Source organism: Diabrotica undecimpunctata, chromosome 5 (assembly GCF_040954645.1).
Source record: "Diabrotica undecimpunctata isolate CICGRU chromosome 5, icDiaUnde3, whole genome shotgun sequence".
NCBI lineage: Eukaryota > Metazoa > Arthropoda > Insecta > Coleoptera > Chrysomelidae > Diabrotica > Diabrotica undecimpunctata.
In genome coordinates, this window is record NC_092807.1 from 126,677,029 (window position 1) to 126,701,265 (window position 24,237).

Here is a 24,237-nt window from a genome sequence, read left to right on the forward strand (position 1 = left end):
CCTGTTAATACAAACATCATTCAAATTTACGCTCCAACATCAGAAAAGCCAGATGAGGACATCGAGGAGTTCTACGCACTTGTACAAAAAGCACTAAAATATACAAAGAAGCACGAGCTTACCATCATCATGGATGATTTCAATGCCAAAGTTTGCAAAGCAGAATAGAAGAGATCGTCGGACAACACAGCTTAGGCAAGAAAAACGAAAGGGGAGACCGACTTATCCAATTTTGTTGGAAAGAAGATTTTACCATTGCTAATACCTGGTTATGACTTCCCCCGAGACGACTTTATACGTGGATGTCACCTGCAGATACAGCCAACAATATCACCAGAAAACAGATATTCTTTATTCTCATTAAAAAAAGATTCAAGAACAGCTTGACTTCGGCGAAGACCTTCAGAGGAGCAGACGTCTCCTCAGACCACAACCCATTAGTGGGCCATATAGAACTAAAACTAAAGAAACGCATCAAAAGTAAACCTAAACAGAACCTCTAAAAGGCCCCGTAGTTAATTAGAATGTAAAAGATGTAATGAGAGAAAAACTAGAAAGCGCTAGATAACAAGAACAGAGTGTAGAACAAAAATGGAGTTATATCAAAACGTCATGCTAAATGCGGGAAACGAACATCTTTGAAAGAAAACAAGTGAAAAAAATTAAGAATAGATGACTGATGACATTCTGCAGATGATGGACCAAAGAAGATTAATAAAATACAGGGACGCGAAGAAATACCAAGAAATAAACCCAACAATTAAAAAAGAAATACGAAGAGCCAAGGAGACATTGATACAAGAAAGATGTAAACTAATCGAAGACCTCCAAGTTGGTGACCTGGAAAATGTATATCGAAGAACTTTTCTGGGACTACCGAGGTAATCTTCGAGAAATAAATTGCATGACAGGGCTGTCAATACTAGAAAGCGAGGTAAAAGCAGCTTTAAAACAGTTTAAGAATGGTAAGGCCACAGGTCCGGATGATATACCCGTTCAACTTATTAAGTTATAAGTAAAGTGAGCACAAAGGAGTTAACTGAACTGTTTAACGCCATATACGATTCAGGTAATATCCCAGAGGAACGGCTATTGTCAACATTTGTAACACTACCAAAAAAACGATCTGCGAAAACGTGCGATTCCGAACTATCAGCCTTATGAGTCATGCACTTAAGATTTTTCTTAAAATCATACATGCCAGAATTTACAAGAAATGCGAAGAAAATCGGTGTCGGTAAAATGCAATTTGGATTCCGCAATTCCATGCGTACACGTGAAGCACTTTTCACCTTACAAGTCCTACCTCAGAGATGCCGCCATGTCGGTTGTGATGTATATATTTGTTTTATTGACTACGTCAAGGCATTTGACCGTTGTCAGCACCAAAAGATGTTCGCTGCCCTACAAAGAGTAACAAAAAACACAAATGGTATAGTAAGCCATGCAAAAAATTATTGTTAGAATAACAGATATACATTTATTGGTATTTAAATTTAGATCAAGTTATCTCGATCTATAAGTCGTACATACTATTAAAGCAGGACCAATAATTAAAAGTAAATATAATAAAACCCGTCTAAACAAATGTGAAAATATTGTTAGGATTACAAAATAATACAATATTAATAAAAAAATATACACAGCTTAAATGATGCAGTAGCTACTTCATAAAATTAGCTTGTGTCAGTGGCTCGGTATTTATTAGAAAAAATTAGAGACTGAAATTAAATTACTACAAGTCTTTTAAAATAGTAGAAGGTTTTTTTTGGGTTCAAAATATACCATACTTAAATAACTTGTGTACTTTACTTGGGATAAAGTGTACTTTATGACTCTCACGGGCGTAAAGATACAAACAAAAAGATAATAGGATTTCCGTAGCGTATCAACATAACACGGACGATATAACACGGACGATAGAATGTCTACTAGTTAATATATTGTTAAAATGAAATCGCATTTTTTAGAACATATTTATTTGTAGATGCAATAACGAACTAGTATGACATAAAAATTTGTATGCAGAGGCCCTCGGGTTTGTTTTATTGTCGCCCTTTGGGCATAAACATCTATTTAATACCCTTGGTATATAAATAACTATTATGTATGATTTTGATGTCACAGCTGAAATTATTCTAAATGTAAAACAAGAAAATTAATATAGAAAACAAACAAACAAACAAACAAACAATGATTGCTTATATTTTGTAGGTCCTCCTTCATAATTAATTACAGCCTACAGTCCTTTAGGCATTGATTCGACTTGTATTGTATCTGGCGAAAGTGTGTCCCAAGCTTCAGTAATTGTAACTTTAAATTCATTTCTATTTGGGGCGCAATTTATTTTATTTTTTAATGTCAACCACAAATGTTTAATAACATATAAATCTGGTGACTCGACTGGTGTATTCATAACATTTCTGCAATTAGAAAGCAACCAAGTACGAACCCGATATAACGTGAATTTAGGATCGTTGTCCTGATAAAACCGGTAATTGTTGTTAATACCTAATTTTTGAGCACTAGCGGCAATATTTTGCCTTAGTATATCAAAGTACATATATTGGGTCATTTTTCCTTCAATAAAATGCATATTACCTATTCCTGCAGATTACGTTACAGCTCCACATTAACACTCCACCTCCACCGTGCTTTACCGTAGCTTTCATATTTTTTAATTTTAGTTCTGCATTTGGCTTTCTACACACTAATATTTTTCCATTGGACCCCAATAAGTTTATTTTAGTTTTATCAGTAAATAATACTAAATTCCTAAAGTTCAAATTTTTGTTAATATGCTTTCTAGAGACCACCAATCTCATTTCTTTGGCTAACAAAAGGTTTATTTTTAGCAGTTCGACCATAATATAGGTTATTCTTTCGTAATATCCTTTTATTTGATTCGGTGCTATACTGTTTTCCAAACTGTCTTTTCACTACATCTCTCAATTTTGGTGCACTTTTTTAGGATTATTTGCTATTTCTCTTACAATCCATCCTTCCTCTATTCTCTATTTTTATTTCGGTAACATTCAATAATGTGCCGAATTGTCGATGAATATTTATTTACCGTTTTGAGTATGTATCTTTGACTATATCAATTTCTATGATGAGTAATAATTCAATTTCTTTCACTGAGCGTAGTTCGGCGACTCATTTTCAAATAATATTGTTATTTTCCGTAAATACTTTAAAATATCAAGTTAAACATAAAAATAACTGCAATATGAATTTAACTCAACGCATACTTCGCAAATTTTAAATTGGTAGGTTGTGTCATCTTATCTGCATCATTTTAGCTGTAACATCAAAATCATACTTAAGAGAATTTTAAATATTTATTGTTATTTAAGTATGGTATATTTAACCTTTAACTAAGAGGCGCCCCTCCATTAGTCATAACTACGTGCGCGGTGTATTCTGTACACCACCGACTAGAAACGCAAATAAAAGCCACAACTAGGTAATTTTAGTACATATATTGTATATAATAAATGTAGGCATATATTTAAGAGAATGTCTTAACATAAAAAATAATACATAACGAAAATATAAAGATTAGCAACAAATATAAGAACAAAAACTCAACCACTTCTTTTTCTCTAAAAATAACCTTCTTGAGATTCTTGTATATTAGCTTAACATTAAAAATATTATAAAACTAGTATATAAATCTAAAAACTAGGAGTAAATAATCATTCACAAATAAACATATTTGAGAATATGTGTGCTATTCACTTTCGTTTTCTTCCTCGTTTGCGTCTACTAAATTACAATTTGCACAAATTGTAACAAAGTGCTCTTTACAAACCATTCTATTACATTTGTTGCAAGATATTGTTGTAACTCTATTTTTGCTCCTTCCACAACAATGGTACCTCCCCGGTTTTTTTGCTGGTGGTTCTTCATCGTGGTCGTCTTGTACGTTTTTGTATTTCTTCAAGAATATTTTTAAATCCAGAGGTAAACTCTGTATTTCCGCCCTCTCAGAAAGATGAGGTCTTATCAATGCCAATGATAATTCTTTTAGAAAAACTCTTCTATATTTTTGAGGATTGTCGATGTTGGCAGCATTGTACAGGATCTGGCTGTTAATTCCGGCAATATTCAGGAGTTGAAAAAACAATGCCATTGGCCATCTTCGTGTTCTTCGGGATACCGAATAGGTACTGCACATTTTGTCTACAGTGTCTACGCCTCCTTTATGTGAATTATAGTCTAAAATTATCATTGGTTTTCCTGTTTCGGGATCTACTGTAGAATTACTGTGCATGGTAGATAGGAGAATGACAGCTTTATTTTTTTTTGGTGTGTAGGATACAATGGTAACTTCTTTGAAAGCCAAAAGTGGATGATCCAATTGGTGTGTTTTTTCTTGGTAAAAACTCTGGAGGTAGTTCCCTTTTATTTCGTTTAAGTGTGCCAACCATCGTTATCTTTTCGTTCAAAAGGTCAATTGCCAACGGATAACTCGTATACCAATTGTCGCATGTTAAATTACGGTTTTTACCTTTCCAATGTTGAAGCAGGCGATGGGTAATATCCGTTGGTGTGTTAGATTTTTTGTAGGGCCCTTCTGGTTGTTGACCACAATACACCTCAAAATTGGTGACATAAAAGGTCTGCGCGTCACATAACACAAACACTTTTAAGCCAAACTTTGCAGGTTTACTTGGAATGTATTGCACAAAGTTGCATCTACCTCTAAAAGGTATCAACATTTCATCGATAGTCATTTCTTCTCCCAAGGAATAGTTGCTGCTACAGTTTTTCATAAACGTATCAAGAGTAAAGCGAATGGCAGCAAGTTTGTCAATTGATTTTCGGTCCTTTCGAGTATCTTTGTTGTCAAACCTAAGAGCAGAAAGCAAAAATAAAAATCGATCTGCGCTCATACAGGCTCGAAAGATTTCTGAGCCGGTACTATCTTTTGTCCACAATTCGAGGAAGTGTGTATGATTTTGTTTTTTTTTTAGTCCCTGCAAGAAATAATAATCCTAATAATGCCATGATTTCCTGTTTAGTCGTATCTTTAGCCCGTCTTGGCCGTTCATAATTTAATCGAATTTTTGCAATCTGCAAATTTGTACATTCAACTATATTTTCTATGATTTCATTTGTAAAGAGTTTTTCAAAAGCACTTAGTTCCGTAGTAACATCTCTCGCACAAACTGTTGGCCCAGGAAATATCTTGACAATATTTTTTGAAGGAGTTTTAGTAAATTTGCTAAGAAGAGATTTCTTATACCATTTAGTTTTTCTGTCTTTTGCTATAAAATAATCATTGTCTTCATCAAGATCTGAACTGTTTTCAATGTTACTGTTTGTGTCCGAGTCAATCGTATATTGATTTTCGTCATTCAGATCAACTTCTGATTCAGTGTCGTGCTCCGTTTTTTCTATTAGCTCGTCGTCTGAAGTATCTGGGTTTCCACCAACATCTTCATGAGATTCTTCCTCAAATATAGCTTGAGCCATAGCTCTAAGTTTATCTTCTGAGAGTTTTTGGGGATTTCTTACTGGTACACGATCCCTGCAAAGTAAATATTTTGTAGTACCTCTCGATTTATAAACGTTACGAGAAATATATAGAGGCAACGTTTGTAATTTTTATTATTTATTTCTAATTAATATTTCAAAGAGACATGACCGTATTGCTATGGAAGAAAGAACATGAAAAAACAAGACCACAAAAACAACTAGAAGGTCGTTAATAATAGGTACTCACAAATATCCAAATAGATAATGGTATATTAAGTTATGAGAAAATGCTAAAATAAAATATCTGATCAAATGTATTATCATAAAACTAGTTTTATTATAATAAAATGAAAGTTTTATTAAAATTTTAATAACAAATTACAAATTCTTTTATTCAAAACGTTGCAAAATGTCTAGCTTTTGTTACATATAAGTCGCTATACATTAATAATGCTATTTTTTAGTAGATAAACGTAATATAAATCTCACAAAATTTACTTACATAACTAGGTGCTTGGTGTACTACATATACCACTGGTAAACTTCTCCTGAATTTTTCCAACCGTCAGTCTATCTCTGCAGCAATCAATTTTACAACTGTTGAGGTTTATAGCTGACACATCAGAGATAGGTTAGGTAGAGGGACACGTGCGCAACCAGTGCTTATTAGAAATAGTGGCCAATTTAGTGCGACTGGTGTACTGAGTACACAGTAGCCCGTAGTTAAAGGTTAAAACCCAAAAAATAGCTTATGCTATTTTAGAAGGTTTATAGTAATTTAATTTCAGTATGTAATTTTTTTTCTAATAAATAGCTTTTATTGAGTAGCGACTGCATCATTTAGGTTGTAAGCCACTGTATGTTACCAAAGTTATACTTAAATAAGCAAACCAAAACAAAAAGTTATTAACAAACTTTATCTCTAAAAAATTAGAGCACTAAGATTTTATAAACCTTCGATAATCCGAGAAATTCATGGCAACCCTGATGCCTAATAGAATTTTATAGTTACGAGATTAAAATTAAAATTCAACAGAATTTTAATTAGGTTATATTAGTGAATTTGTTAGACTATGTAAATGAGTGTGGCAATCGTTGCGTGTGTTTTCGAATGATTGAATAAACTAGGCATATTGCTACTGATACTAGCTAGTGAAAATTCACAATTAATTATTGTTATTGACAGTTATTTTTAATTAAATAGCCTACTAGGCCATATACTAAACAAGAACGAATTATATATATATATATATATATATATATATATATATATATATATATATATATATATATAATATATATAAAGTATATATAATATATATATATATATATATATATATATATATATATATATATATATATATATATAAATAAAGTTTTATTTTGAGGTTGCAGTCATTAATAGGACAGGAAAGTGAAACTCTTTGTTCTTTAATCAAGCTTTCGCAAAATTTATTTGCTTCTTCAGGATATGCTAAAATATGGTATCAGTAAATACAATGAAATTAGAATTAAATAACATTATATAAAACTAGTATAAAAACTTACAACATGAAGTTAATCCATTAAATTTTTAAATTGGCAAAACCATAAGACTTTTAGCTTTTAGTAACAGCTAACAAAATAGTTACCGAATTAAAAAATAAAAAAATCACTAAAGAAGAAGCCTCAACTCTCACTATATATAACTCTGTCACACCACGCTTTTATGCACAACCAAAAGTACATAAACTTAACTTAACAATGAGACCAATTGTATCATCAATTAATTCACCAAACAGTAAGGTATATAGCAAAATTTTTGAATGATATTCTTACAAGGTCATATAACTTAGATAATAGTTTCTCTATACAAGATTCCTTTGAACTAAGTAATTTTATCAATAACTATCAACTACCAAATAATTATATAATAGTAAGCTTTGACGTTATATCTTTATTTAGTAATTTACCACTACATATTATTAATGATAGTATAAACAGACATTGGGATGAAATCGAAATAAATTGCAAAATTAACAAAAAAACGTTCTTAAGCACTTTAGAATTCATTTTTGATTCTAATGTATTGATTTTTGATAATGCATTCTATAAACAAATTTTTGGCACACCTATGGGCTCAAGTGTATCGTGTATATTATGTAATTATGTACTAGACGATTTAATTAAGATTCTTTAAATAAGTTTCCTTTTCATATCCCATTTATCAAACGGTTTGTGGATGACTTAATACTTGCTTTACCTGCAGACAAAATAAATGAAACTTTACAAACTTTTAATAATTATAGTGAACATTTACAATTTACATGTGAAAAAGAGATAGAAAATAGCATCCCATACCTTGACATAAAAATGAAACGTAATGCAAAAAATGTATTAAGCACTGAATGGTACAGAAAACCTATATTTAGTAACAGATTTATTAATTATTATTCACAACATCCACCTCATATGAAAATAAATTTGATATTGCCTTTAAAAAACAGAATAGTCAAATTATTACACATCAATAACATCAACAAAGGGTTATTAGAACTAAAAGACATTTTATTAGAGAATTCATACCCAATTAAAATCATCATCATCATCCAGCCTCAAGAGTCCACTGCTGAACATAGGCCTCTTCCTCATGTTTCCAACCCCGTCTATCTTGCGCCGCTCTCATCCAGTTTTTATCGAGTCTTCTTAAATCGTCAGTCCATCTTGTAGGTGGTCGACCGACGCTTCTCTTGTCTTTCCTTGGCCTCCATTCCAATAACCTCTTTGTCCATCGCCCATCTGTCATTCTGGCTATGTGTCCTGCCCATCTCCATTTTAGTCTGGCTATCTTCTCGATGATGTCAGTCACTCCGGTTCTTCTCCTGATGTCTTCGTTGGTTATTCTGTCTCGCAGAGTTATTCCTAACATGGACCGCTCCATTCTTCTCTGCGTGACTCTCAGTTGGGTAGCTGCTGCTTTTGTTAAGGTAAGTGTTTCTGCTCCGTACGTCAAGACTGGGAGGACGCACTGATCAAATACCTTTCTCTTTAGGCATGTGGGCAGCTCACTTTTAAAAGTTTCTCTCAGTTTTCCAAACGCTGCCCACCCAAGGCAGATTCTTCTCTTCAGTTCATTAGTCTGGTTATCCCTGCCAATCATAATTTCATGTCCCAGGTATTTATATCTATCTACGAGTTCTATTTCTTTTCCACCAATACTGATGTTCTGGTTGGGTACCAAATTGGTCATGATTTTTGTTTTCGAGATATTTATATTTAAACCTACACTTTCTGTAGCCACAACAAGTTCCTGTACCATCTCTCTTGCCATACCCAATTAAAATAATTAATAAATTTTTATTTAACAATCCTAACATAGACCCCTTACGGATTTTAACAAATTTCAATTTCCCCAAAAGTAAGTTGTACATTGTTATTTTACGGAGTCTCACTGAAATTTCGACATAGACCACTTTAGTACTAATAGATTACTAGTCAAATATAACAAAATCTTAATTTTCATACATATGCGACATAGACCACTTTAGCTCCAGGCTAGCCATATATCTGTGTAACGTACTGTAACGAACAAGCTTATTTCGACATACCCCATATAACGGCTACATTTCGAAACGATGATGTGTGTTCGAGAATGTTCCTGATATATCGACCGTATGAGAGATCAAGGCGTCAATATAAGCAAATGAAGAGGTGGAATATTCCAGATTATTCTAGTCTACAATAACTTGTATATATAAGCAGCACTGATATTAGTTTAGTTAGTTGATAAGATATTATCGTACTGTAAACTCCTAAGTAAATATATTTATATAACTTAGAACCGCTCGTTTTATTATTAAACATGCTACAGGTTGGTTTTACTGTGTGAGGTAATTTATTTATTTTAAAATAAATTCACCAGTGCCTTTTAAAAAAGACTTTTGAACTTTTAAAACGTATTTTTCGTCGAGAAAGTCCGCGTCGTTCCTTAGTGATTTTCTTAAGACAGAACATTTTAAAGTATGTAGTGTGCCTGACCAAAGATGCTGCTAATAGAACTTTCAGTAAAACAGTTACGTGAGCAACTAGAAAAACGGGATGAAGACGGCAAGGGCCCCAAGAAGATCCTTTAAAAATGACTGAAGGATTTTCTCAACAAGAATGGAGATGACCCAAAGACATTCCAGTTTCAGTCAGAAGAAGAAAATAAATGAAGTGTGTCTATATCCATAAAATAGTTTCGAAACACAATTCAGATATCTGCCTTAATCTGAGCCTTCTATAAATTGCAAGGCATAGCCAGACGTTGATAAAGATGTTAATAGATGGCTATGCCTTGCAATTTATAGAATGCTCAGATTAAGGCAGTTATCTGAATTGTGTTTCGAAACTATTTTACGGATTTAATATCAGATGTCGCTATTGCGTCCGTTTCGAAGCCATTTTATTGTTGCTTCTTAAGACAGGAAAGATCTATTTTTCACGTTGAGAACGCCTATGAATACCTGTTCTGATAAGCTTTATTAAAGCGAAATACGTATAAACAGATACATAGACGATTTGTACGTGAAATGGAATCTTAACTGTCTTTTTCATTTTATTCGGATCTACTCTGTATGAGTACAAGAAACCAATTCGCTAACGATTTCTGCTTAGTTGAGAAGACATGTCGTGGAATGCAAATTTTAGATTCCCCATGTCTCTATTAACATCTTTATCAACGTCTGGCTATGCCTTGCAATTCATAGAAGGCTCAGATTAAGGCAGTTATCTGAATTGTGTTTCGAAACTATTTTACGGATTTAATATCAGATGTCGCTATTGCGTCCGTTTTGAAGCCATTTTATTGTTGCTTCTTAAGACAGGAAAGATCTATTTTTCACGTTGAGAACGCCTATGAATAACTGTTCTGATGAGCTTTATTAAAGCGAAATACATATAAACAGATACATAGACGATTTGTACGTAAAATGGAATCTTTACTGTCTTTTTCATTTTTTTCATTTTGTGTCATATATCTTATTGAATAGTGCTGTTATTAAGTGTAGGCTTTTACTTTCATTATCTGCAATTAGTTTTAGTATTTCGACATTGATATTGTCTGGACCGGTGGCTTTTCCATCTTTCTGACATTTTACTACATGGATCACTGCTTCTTTGGTTATTTCTGGACCTTTTTCATTTATTCAATTATGTGTGGATGGTGGAGAACAAGGTCTATCATCGACAAAAAGAGTTTATATGTATTATTTTCATCTCTCTTGTTTGTCTTTTGTACCTATAATTATTTCTGTATTATCATTTTTTAATATTGTTGCTTGTCTCTTTTTGTGTCTACCTGTTATTTCTTTTACTTTTTTATGAATATTAAAGGTGTCGTATTTTTCTTGAAGTTATTCGATTTCTAGGCATTTTGATAACATCCAATTTTCTTTCGCCTCCCTGCACTTTTTTCTAATGATTTTGTTGATTCGATTGTATTCTATTGGGCTTGTTTTATGTTTTCGTCTTACGTCCATGAGGTCCATGATCTCTTGCATTATCTATTCTTGTTTTTTGTTGTGTTTTATGAACCCGATGTCTTCTTCTTGTATCTTTGTTATTTTTGTTTTTATAGCAGTCCATGTTACTTTAATGTCTGTCTGTACCCAGTTTTCGATCGTTTTTATTTGTTCCTCAAGCTTGATGCTTATTTGTTTTTCCTGTTCAGGGTTCAGGGTTCTGACTTTGAGAAATCGTTAGATCTAAAATCCATTATAACTGGATTGTGGTCGCTATGTATATCAGCTCCAGGGTATGCTTTCGTAGATTGTATGTACTTCTTAAAAGTGGTATTGAGCAAAATTAAGTCAATTTGATTTCTAACAATTCTGTCTTTTCTGTCTGCAGGTGATTTCCATGTGTATAGCCTTCTAGGATGTTGTTTAAAGAAGGTATTGGCTATTAACAGATTGTTTTTTACGAAGAATTGTACAAGTCTATCTCCTCTATTATTCCTGGTATCTAGACCGTATGCTCCGATGTAGTCTCCTTTAGCACCACGACCAATTTTAGCGTCAAAGTCACCCATGATCATCGTTATCTCACTTCTTTTTGTCAGTCGCATTATTTCATCTATGTTGTTATAAAATTTTTCGATTTCTTCGAAGTTTTGCATACGATATTAATATTAAACTAAACCAGTTGAGTGGAAAACAATTAACAACAAAAACAGACCTTCCTGCTATGGTAGGCCATATTGTTGTGTTTTGTATATTGTTGTTCTTGTTTTCAGTACAAGATTTTAGCATTAACGAAATAGCGTAAAACACATTTCTTTTTTCTTCTCTCATTGTTGCATTTAGGTTTAGACCAAATTAATCATAATGTTTAATTTTTATGGTCAATTTGTTGGTCTAAATATTATTGAAAATTATTTGTTTTCTCTTAAAAATCTATAAACTTAAACGGGTTACAGTATCGAGTAGGATAACTTATCCTATTGTTTACGTGCATGTATTCCATCAAATGATTAAAAATTAAGCACATACCTATTTTCATCATAACATCTCTCAGTGTCGCCTCTGGTATATGTGTCGAGATCGTAACAATTTGTCAAGTGCTGTCACGAGTAAACAATTACCACCGAATTTATAGCATTGTTTGTGACGACATCTCAACAGTTCGAATATTCTCTGAAATAATTGTATAGCTTTTACCGGAATCAATGAATTGCGAATGGTTGGGAAACGATTGCATTGCCACCAATTAAAAGTATACTGTAACTAATTTTGACAGAAGGGGGATCTAGGGGAACTATTTTATTTAAAACGAATAAAAATATATTATTTAAATGGAGAGATTCATATTTCGCTGAAACAAAATTTAACTATTGGTAAACCCAATTAAATACGTTTAAATATTTTATTCATTTTTTTTACACATATTTTCTTTACTGGTTATTATAAAGGTACGGTATGCAATTATGATGATTATTACAAAATAATTAGATATACATTTAACAAAGATAAATTACAATATGTTTTTACTTGATCAACAAAGATCACAATCGTATTTCCCTTTAGTATCCCCTCCACATGTTTGATGAACGTCTATCCGCATAGCGTTGGCAGGGAAAAAATTTAGCGAGATAATTAACAAAGATAACTTACATTATGTTTCTACTAAATAGACAAAGATAAAAACCATATTTACTCATGGTACAATATACACAAGGTATGATATTGCGCATGAGATGTGACAGCTGAGCCAGGCATGTGACGTAACAAAGATCCCTCGAACCCGTTATTTTTAATGATGGTTTAACGACTTCTTTTGACAATATTCTTGTAACAATTTACCGAGTTCTTCCTTCAGTCAATGCATTATAGTGTCTTAAAAAATACCTGTAATATTTATTTGCTATTTAGTTTATTATATTGTTTAGAATTTTTGTTGTAAAATTTGTAAATTTCCTACTTCTGCCATGTTGTTACATTTTTAAATGTTTGTTATCCTGTTTAAATAGGTACTTTCAAATACATTTGGATATAATGAGTGATGTGCATATTTATGCAATTAGAAATAACTGCAATATATATCTTTCATCTTGTAGATTAACGAAGATCTAGAACTCATATGAATATATCAGTTTAAAGCTTTGTACCATGTTACTGTAAAATTTATTGATATTTTTATAGACAGCAACCTTAACTTGTCTATTCATATGGATTTTTTAAGTAATAAACTAGCCTACGTATTCTATGCAATCAGATCTGTTTTGAAGAAAATCAATTTGGCATCTTCCAAAATAACATATTTTGCTTTGTTCGAGTCTCATTTTTATATTATCTTTGTTTTTGGAGTTCTAGTCCATCTGCTCAATCTGATGTTAGTTTTATATTACAAATAAAAGGTATCTATTTGGCCTTAGACGAACAACACATTGCAGAAGAAAGCTACGTCAAAAATAACGATATTTTAGAAACTGTTTGCTTAATTCGTAAACACCAACAAGTCTTTCAAGTAAGACCTATTCATGACTATTCAACAGAAATTCAACCTTTGATGTATATTTACCGATCCTGTCCACTTATTTAGTAAAGAAATCTATATTATATTTAGTGTTGCCCAAAATCGGTCTTGGTCTTGCAGTCTTGGTCTTGTTCTTGCGTTTTCGCAAGACCAAGACCAAGACCAAGACCGCCTAATTTTAGCAAGACCAAGACCAAGACTGACCCTGCAAGATTTAAGCAAGAACAAGACTAAGCCTGCGAGACTCTTGTGTCTTGCAGTTAGGACTGAGTGTGCTTTTAGCGAGTATAGTAGTTCGGGTATATGCTGAAAGACTCTATGAGACGCAAAAACATCCAAAATAAAATTAATATCTACCTGCACCCGTACCCACACAAATTACAGTTATATGCATAACATTTTGCATACCATCAAGACAGGTTTAAAAATTAAAATCACCTAAGATGGGCCTCTAGTATTTCTTAAGAAGAAATATGATATTAAGTACACCTAATTACTTTTTAATCATAGGATTTTTTCTTTTTGTTCTCTATGTGCCAGAGTTAAAACACACCAGTAAAAGATGACAACAAAATTTTTACTATTTTTACCTAAATTTTAAAGAATTTTAAAATGTGTTTTGTACACTATTTTATATTTTATGTGTGTGTTATTAATGTTGAGTGTCTATGCCTTTATAAATAATCTCAACGACTAGTAAGTTGCACTGAAGATTTGTGATATTTTATAAATATTTACACTTTTTCTTATTACAGTGTCTTGAAAAAGGAATAAAACCATTCCGAAAGCTAGACAAAAAGTCATAAGAGTGTTTCATTAACATCCCGGCCAATTTTCTGACTGCAACCCTAATAAACTGTGTTGTTTGTTTATATTGACAGTCACTAATATCCAGTAATTCTTATATATATATATATATATATATATATATATATATATATATATATATATATATATATATATATATATATATATATATATATATATATATATATATATATATATATATATACCCGTATATACGTATTTACGGTTGCCTTCCACCTTCATCTATTTCTTTTTTCTACTAAGTTGCGAGTGTTCAATATTTTAACAACTATTTAAAAGTAATGAAATACGAAATATTCATTTAATTATCACACATTAATAATACATTTAATTCCATATCGGGGTTTCCTCAACCAGTGCTTTAATCACTTTCCTCTAACTAGTAGCGACAATTACAGTGATTTATGATCTCATATCGTGGAAATGACCTCGATCAATCATTCTATCAAAACCTGTTTACAATTCTAACAATATTATTTTATATAATTATAATAATAAAATTGATAATAAAATTGCGTTACATATTTTGTCACCTTAATTATTGGTAGTAATGATATTAGATCTTGAAATGCAACCAACGTAACGCTTTCCTAGTTCTGAGCTTGTTGCGAAATCGTTATTGACTATGATGGATATCCATTTCCAATTTTTATAAATGATTGTTTTTTTTTTTTATTTATTTTGCTTCAACCACTTAGGGTTATTAGCATAAGAAAAATACAAAAGTGATAAAGACATAAATAGGCATATACAAAATATCAATTACATACAATATATATTTTAATTATTAATGTATTGTATTAAATTTTATTGAAAAGGTTTATAGTTTTCAAGAATTCTATCAAGTCAGCTACGTATTTAGATTCTCCTAAAAGTTCTTTTAATGTTTTTGGAAAGTGATGATATAGTCTTTCCACTGAGTATATTGGACACTCAATCAAAATGTGCTTCACTGTCACTTTACATTCACAAACAAAACACACTGGTTCCTCTTCTTTCTTCACCAAGTATTCATGTGTTGTAGAAGTGTGTCCCAATCTAAGACGTGTTATTAGGACTTGATGTTGTCGCTTTGAAGGCCAGAAGTTCCATGGAAGGATGGAAGATTTTATTTCTATCAATTTAGTGGTGCTTCTATTCCATTGGTTTTGCCAAACATCGTGCAATTTTGATTTTAAGTAAGGTTTTAAATCCAAATGCACCGTTAGATTTTCCACTAATGCTGCTGTATTGGTTACTGCGGACCTAGCTAGACTATCTGCCTTTTCGTTACCATCTATTCCAACGTGTGACGGTACCCAGAGGAACTCTACTGTCAAATTGTTTTGGTATATACGGTATAAAATTAACTTAATCTGCTACAATGTTGGATGAGAGGGATAGATCTGAGAAATTGATGTCAGACAACTAAGTGAATCAGATATTATAAGAGATTTGGGAAGTTTTTTTTCTAGAATATAGATTAGGGCCTTATTGATCGCAAATAGTTTTGCTGTGAAAATACTTGTCTTAGGAGACAATTTATAGATGGAATGTTCATGGGATGTCACAAAGCATGCTCCTACTCCATTTATGGTCTTAGATGCGTCCGTGTATATAAAATGGAATTTTTGTACTGTGTGAGAACATGGAGAAAGTGAGTTTTAAAAAAATTTGGTATCACGTTATTTTTGTTATATGCTGTAAGTTTAAGGTTACAAAGCGGAGAGGGAACAACCCAAGAAAAACATAAATTTATTTCACAGATAGGATAAATGGGTGGTAGTTCAATATTAAAATCGAATAAGTATCTATTAGCTCGTTCATAGAAAGGTACAGGACCCCTATTTCTTTTTCGATAGACCTCCTGGAACCTGTTAGCAACAGCATGATGAAGAGCTGGATTTTTTGGGTTAGATTTTATACTCGAGACATACGATAGAGTTAAGTATTTTCTTCTTAGGTTTAAGGGTGGCTCTCCAGCTTCACAGAGTAGACTGTCCATAGGACTGGTGCAATATGCTCCTAGAGCAAGTCTAACGGCTGAACTCTGAAAAGTATCCAAAGTTTTAAGCAATGCTTGGTTTGCGGTGTTATACACAACACATCCGTAGTCCAGTTTTGATCTAATTAAAGCTCTATATAAATTTATTAGAGTTGGAAAATCTGCTCCCCAATTTTTATGTGATACAGATTTCATAATGTTTAGTCCAGCTTGGCACGATACTCTTAGCGAGTGTATATGACTTGTCCAACTTAATTTTGAGTCCAGTTGCATCCCTAGGAATTTAATTTCTTTTGTATATTCCATAGAAAAATTGTTTAAAAATAGATTTGGGAGCTTTTGTGTATTTGATTTTCGTGAAAAATGTATAGCTTTTGTTTTAGTGTTGGAAAACTGGAGCCCAATATTGTTAGACCACGATTCTATCGACTTAAGAGCTGCAGAAATATAAATGATTGTGATATTATCATTTTTAAAAATATCTTGTTCTTAGTAATTAGTAAGGTGGATACAACTCATTATTTTAACAGTGTTTACTCCTGTTTGATATATATTCTATTAAGAAAGTCGACTAAAATTTTAATCTTTATTATTTTTATAGTGCGTAAACTTTGTGACTTATACAGTATGAAATATTTTAAATTATACAAATACACTATAAGAGTAAAAGACTGAAAAATATTCATGGCATTTACCAAAGAAATAAGTTTTTTTTTATTAAATTTGCAAATTTACTGTCTGCTCTTGAAAGCTATTAGTAAATGTAAATATTGGATACATAAGGGATGATATTATTTGCTGATAATACTTCCAATATTTACACTAACAAAGTAAATTATTGTTGGATTAGATTTCAAAGTAATATTAAAATTAAAACTGAAATTAAAACTGAAATTAAACTATGAAGTCTGTTGGCCAGTTCGTCTTCAATCTTCGTCTGACTTCTGCTTGGAGGTGTAGTTGCCTTACTTTCTCATTGGGTTGGGCTATTGGAATTTGTTACTTACGTAAAACGGCGTGTTAAAAATCATTCTTAGTATCTTGGATTGGATCCTCTGAATTTTTCTGGTATTAGAAGGCTTGGCACAACCCCATATTTACACTTCGTATGTCCATATGGGCTTCATTGTGCCCTTATATACAAGAAGTTTATTATTTGTAGATGTCTGCGATTTTCGACTTATTAGCAAATTCATTTGACGTATATTCATGTTAATATGGGTTGTTTTGCCAAGATGTGCGCTTTTCAAGTGAGCTTTTGGTCAAGTGTCATTCCCAGGTATTTGACTTATGTTTTACAGGCAATAATGCCCAAGAATCACATTAAACGATATAATGTGACGTTTCTGTTCGTGAATGTAATTTGAATAGACATGGTGTAGTTAACTTTGATTTTTCATCTATTCATCCGGTCTTGTAGTAAATTCAGGTATATTTGAAGGTTACTGATGCTACTTAAGGCTCATCATCGATGGATGTTATGGCGGTGTCATTTACGAATATGACATTTGTAGTAGTATTTGTTGTTAGGATATCACCGTGTATAAAAACTACAGCAGGGGAACAAGGACACTTCCTTGAGGGACACCAGATTGTATGGGATAGTAATGAGAAGTTTCTGTAAGGAATCTGGCTTGAAAGTGACGTTCTCTAAGGTATGATTTTAATAGTAGATGGAGAGGTGTGAGAGAGGATGACTTAAATTCATATAGAAGGCCGTCTTGCCAAAACCATCGAAGGCCTGTCTCACATCTAGAAAGGCAGCGATGCATATTTTTTTTCTTCGAGGCATAAATTAATATTTTTGATAATCATATGACACTGGTGTAGAGTTGAATGGGCTTCGCGAAAACCAAACTAGTGTGCTGAGATCACTAAATTAATTTTGATGTCTTCTAAGATTCTTTGGAGCAAAAGCCTTTCTGAGATTTTTGACATTATTGGAAGTAAGCCAATTGGTCTATATGGAGTGGTAATATTTGGTGGTTTATTTGGTTTACTAATCCTAATTATTTTTGCGAACTTTCAAATAGTCGAATAATAGGCTAATCTTATAATAATATTATATATCAGGGTGAGTTGGACAATTGCTTTCCTCGGTAATTTTTTTAATATTAGCCCGGTCATCATGTGTAACTCTTCATTGTTACATTGTCACATTGTTAGGGGTAAATTATTTGATCGGTCGCATCATTGTATAGAGAAGTATATCTAAGAATTGTTTGACTTGTTTTTGGTTGTTATTGTTTTTAAGTTTAGGTGCAACATAAACGTGTGACAGATGTTCTGCAGATATTGATACCTTCTCTTTTTAGTTTTTCTTCCATTGGCATTCCTTAAAGATGGTATGTACTGTGTAGGCCTCTTGGATGATTTCGTTGCTTTCCAGATAATGTGGACTTTTTTGATAGGCTGTTGATGAATAGTTTAAATTTGTCATTCCTCGCGTCTTGTAGAGCAGTTTTAAGTTGCCGTCTTAATCTATTATATTAATTCTTATCTATAGAATTACGACATCTCCGCCGTATACGCCTGGGTCCTCTTTTTATGCAATAAGACGTTTTATGTACACGGGACGTTGGTGTCAAGTTTTTCTTTGTCGTTCTGAGGATGTGTAGCTATTTTACCACCTGTGTGTATATTTTGAGTCAAAGAAAGCACGGCAAACTCGATATTTTCTGGTTGCTTTAATCTAATATTTAATTTTATATTTTCATTTATTTTAGAATAAAATACATTCTAGTTAATCATTGGTGTTGTCAACTTAAGGACATTCGGACGTTTTATAATTAGCGTGCATATTGTGACAATAATGAGGGTATTGTCAGGTGAGGGATCCCAGAATGGTTGTATATTAAAATAATTTAAGGCCATGCTATGGAGAATGAAGAAGTCGAGTAGATCTGAAAGTTTACTTGGATATGCTGGCCAGCAGGTGGGTTGCCTTGTTGATACGTAATAGCTGTTTATATTAGCTCTGGTTTGTCTTAGATTCTTTCCTTTTGTCGTACATAGTCTCGATCCCCAGTTTATATGCTTGGCCTTAAGGTCGCGGCATATTATCGTGCACGTATAGTTTCCGGCACGTAGCGTTTCCACTCCAGCAATTGGACTGCGCGTTCACATTTTCATACATAGAACGTTTCGGTTTGGTTCGGTGAAGATATGATCTCGCTTTTCTCGACAAAAATTATGTGCAATTACTCTTCTACTTAACGATTAAGAATGAAAAACTGTGTTAAAAAGAAGGTTTGAAGTACATTTAATGTTAAGAGAAAGGAAGAAGGAATGTGAATACTGGACTTTATACAGAGAATTAATTGATGACGATGAAAAATATTCTGGATATTTTAGAATGAATACGATTCAGTTTAAATATGTTTTAAATTTAATTTCACCTTCAGTTAAAAAACAAAATACATTTAACGAAGCCATACATATCAAACCAAAAAGTATTTTTAAAAAGAAGAGGTATCACTTCCGTACAAAAGTCCTAATTGTTTATCACTTCCGTGATTAATTGTCACAAAGCAATAAAAACACATGCATGAATGACAAAATAGCCTCGAAAATTATTTTTTTTAAATACTCTGTATCAAAATCAAACAAATACCTAAATAAACAACGGGGGAAAAAACGACGGACATCTAATTTACATTATCCTTACCAACCGGTTACGACTCGTTACGTAGCCGTCGGCATCAGTAAAATATTGTTTTCAAATATACTGAACGGAAACGTTAAGTGTCTGAAACGCTATCCGGACAGTGTGCGTTGTTCATATTTAAAACCATTTAAATTATATTTTTCGGAAACTAAACGCTATGTGCTGGAAACGCAACGTTCACGATAATATGCCACGACCTTTACAGTCACCTCTAATTAAGGACTTTTCTGATATATGTCTAAAGAAGTCTTTACATTTTACTGTGGTAATATTATGCCTTGAAGGGCTGTACATCGCCGCACTGTCAATGGACCATGGTTGAGAACTGATACAGATTACTGCAGCTTGTATCTTTTCCGTCTAATACATTATTTCCTCATATTCAGCTTATCATCCACTGCTTTCCAGCTACAGCTGGAAAGCAGTGGATGAGAATTGCAAAAGATAGGGAAGCGTGGAAACAATTGGAGGAGGCCTATGTCCAACAATGGATGAATGAAGGCTGAAGAAGAAGAAGAAGAATTCAGCTTATATTGAATAAAGTTAATAATTTCTGTCTTATGGTTACTTAGGCCGTTGGAATTCCACAGTGCTATTCGTAATGACTTAATTTCCACCACTGAATTTATTTATTACTGTGAAAAGCATGTTTAAGATCATGCTATTTTGATTTATTAGTCGTAAGAACATAGCTTTGAATTTGTTAGAGAAACTACTTATCATCTCTCCAAATTGGTGCTGTATTAGGTTGGAAAAAAGCGTTTGATCATTCTGGCTGAATTTGCTGTTGCTGAGATTAAGGATGTATAGGTTGCCCATTAAAATTAGTATTATAAAACGGAACACTCACCGCAAAATATGATTGAGCACTTATTTTAAATGTTAAAATTGTATGTTTAAATTTTTAGATAGTTTATAAATAATTTATATACTTATTACCCGCCTATGTAGGGGAGGGAAGGGTAAAGTGAAATGGTGGGGTAAAGTGAAATAGCACGTTTTCAAATTCTTCTGCAAACGGAGCCGCCACTGTTCACAATCCAGTCAATGTTTAGAAGTAGTACGTGCTTATCGACCATTTTGTGGCAGTCGTCTGTCGGTGTTATTGAAAATATCACTGTTTATACATTTTTTGGCGACAATTTGTAATATCTGCAGGTGGGTGTAATTGCTAAATCTTCTATCTTGTTTAACTAAACATATTTTTGAAACTTACAGACAAAAAAAATTATAGTTAACCATCTATTATACAAAATATAGATTGTTAGGTTAGGGTTAATAATTTTTACTGGACCAGTATTGCTTTTAAATCCATTTGGGGCAATGTGAAATGTTGATAGATGGGGCAAACTGAAATATCGTTTCACTTTGCCCCACATGTAATTATACTTGATTACCACCATTAAATAAAGAATATCTGTCTTTCCAGGTGTAAAATGCGAAATTATAAACGAAAAACGACCCAATAACAATGGTCTGTGAAGTCAATCAAATCTGCAATCAGGTCTGTGCGAACTGGCATCCTTAGCAAAAAATCAAGCTGCTAGGCAATACGGAATTCCTGTTGCTACGTTAAATCGGAGAATCAAATCCGGTAAAAATGAGGAAGAAGCGTCAAGAAAGAAGCTAGGCCGATTTCAAACCGTATTCAGCCCGGAACAGGAAAAAACATTAGTTGACCACCTTATTGGTATGGATAAGTTATTTTTTGATCTTTCATATTTAGAACTAAGAAGTTTAGCTTTCCATTATGCAGAAATTAATAAAATTCCAAACAACTTTCATAAACAAAACTGTTTAGCTGGTAAAGACTGGTTGTACCTATTTTTTAAAAGGCATCCCCAACTGACATTGAGAACACCAGAAAACACATCAGCAGCTAGAGCTTCTGGCTTTAATAAAGTTTCTGCCGACACATTTTTTACTCTATTGGCTGAACTTCAAGATAAATATGCTTTTTCTGCCAGCAGAACCTACAATTGTGATGAAAGTGGTATAACACTGTCCCAAATAAGCCAACCAAAATTATATCCGTAAAGGGTAAAAAGCAGGTGGGAAACTTGACATCTGGTGAAAGAGGCACTATAATTACAGCCGAAATTTGTGTTAGTGCTGCAGGTCATTACGTTCCACCTCTTCTTATTATTCCTCGTCAGAGAAGAAATCCTATTTACGAGATAAACTTGCCTCCAGGAATTATTGTGACTTTCCATAAATCTGGATGGATGCAGACAGAAATAATGAGCAATATCTGGTTCTCCCATTTTCTGAAATACACACATCATCATCATTGATGCTACAGCCCTATAGAAGAGCCTCGACTTTCCCAAGTCTATTACGCCAGTCAGTTCTATAAATTTCCAACTGTTGCCAGTTTGCTGCGCCTATTTGTCTAACATCCTCATCTACACTATCCCTCCATCTGAGTTTTGGTCTACCCCTATTTCTACTTCTCACAGGTTGTGACATACTAGGAGGGTTGTTCTGCTGTGATCTTGCCAGATGTCCTGCTTATCTTAGTCTTCCTATTTTTATAAAGGATACTACGTCTTTACCACCAAATATATGTTTATATCTGTGACATATCTCGTAGTTGTACCTCCTTCTCCAAACACCATTTTCACAGATGCCACCAAATATTCTTGTCAGGATCCTTCGTTCAAATATAAGCAAGAGATTTTCATCTGCCTTGGAAATAGTTCATGTCTCCAACCCATATGTCAACACTGGTTGTATAAGGGTTTTGTATATGGTTATTTTTGTTTTTTGGCTTAAGTTTCTGCTTCTCATATGTCTACTCAGTTAAAATAGCATTTGTTTGCTAGGATTATTCTTCGCTTGATTTCTTCCGTCATGACGTTCTCCTTGGTGATCAGGGAGCCTAAGTATGTGAATTTGTCCACTACTTCAAAGGTAAAATTATCAACCGTGAATTGGTGGCCGATGTTTCTGGCTCTATTGTTGGGTGTTGATGCCATTATCTTAGTTTTATTTTCATTTACTGACAGACCCATATTTTTTGAGGCGTTTGACAAAGTGGTATACATTTTTTCTAGCTTGCGCGTTGTGCGGGCAACTGGATCAACATCATCTGAAACAAACACATCCAACTGAAAATGATTCTGTACTCCTAATATTAGATGGACATTCAACACACGTTAAAAATGTGGCTTTAATTGAAACAGCAAGATAACACCATGTTCATATTTTAGTAATTCCTCCACATACGTCACACAAGCTCCAGCCACTTGACGTAAGTTTCATGTATCCTTTAAGCAATTATTATATTCAAGAGGTTAGAAACTGGCCGAAAAACAAATCGAATAAACTTATTGAATTACAAGATGTAGGTCAAATATTTGGTAAAGCGTATGCAAGGGCAGCCACACTCTCAAATGCAGAAAATGGTTTTAAATCAGCAGGTATTGTCCCATACGATTATACCAAATTTTCAGACATAGATTTTGCACCGTCACAAATAAGAGAACGAGAAAATATTTTTGAAAAAACCCAAGCATTTTCCAGCAATAACTTATATTCAACCTGAGCCAATGAGTTGTGAACCTTCGGCTTCTCGTGATTGAAATAATCAGGTAACTAAAGAAACAGTTGAACCTAATATTGAAACATCAGCAGGTAACAATAATGAAAACGACCAGACACCTCCGAGCAAGAGTGATTTATCAATTTCTTGTCGTTTATTTTATAATGTAAAGAACACTTCCGACAGCTCACACACATCTCCTTTAAAAGAATTACGATCTCCAAGTGATATTCTTCCATTACCAAAAACAACATCAAAACTGACAAAAAAGGGTGGAAAACGTAGACATGGTAAAACTGCTATTATAACATCTTCCCCGTATTTGTTAGAGCTAAAGCAGAGTTTCGAAAAACCGAATACAAAAACCGTAAAAAATGTTAAACGAAATTGGAGCCAAGAAAATATTAAAAGTAAAGGTAAAAAAATGAAGTCCTGAAAGACATCGATGGAATCTGAAAGCTCTTCAGAAGAGTCCACGAATATATGCCAGGATTCTGATTTAGAAGAACTTATTTCACTAGATGATGAACTCGAAACAACAGAGTTACTTCGTCGAAAAGATATTAAAGTAAAGGAATTTACTTTAATACAGTAGAATATTGAAAAAGATAATTATGTCGTGGTAATTTTATTTAAAACAGATAGGAAAGGGAACAGCCATGAAATTTGTTGAAAAAATTAAAGGGCAGTGTTTAGAAAACATTTACGAGGAAGAAGCATATGACATAACTTACCTGA

General features: G+C 33.0%; 1 protein-coding gene across 1 annotated transcript; it reads left to right on the forward strand.

Annotated features, from left to right (window-relative positions):
• Positions 1-302: 302 nt before the first annotated feature.
• Positions 303-21,992, forward strand: LOC140442467 (uncharacterized). The gene is made up of 2 exons (XM_072533537.1): positions 303-480; positions 21,460-21,992. Exons 1-2 carry the CDS (start codon positions 303-305, stop codon positions 21,990-21,992), a joined length of 711 nt encoding a protein of 236 aa, XP_072389638.1.
• Positions 21,993-24,237: the final 2,245 nt, after the last annotated feature.

Bases quoted from the DNA above. Each gene is read 5' to 3' on its own strand.
- LOC140442467 (XM_072533537.1), top strand. From the start codon at position 303: ATGTCACCTGCAGATACAGCCAACAATATCACCAGAAAACAGATATTC. The intron at 481-21,459 runs GTAAACCTAAAC...ATCTGCAATCAG, and splicing joins ACTAAAGAAACGCATCAAAA to GTCTGTGCGAACTGGCATCC.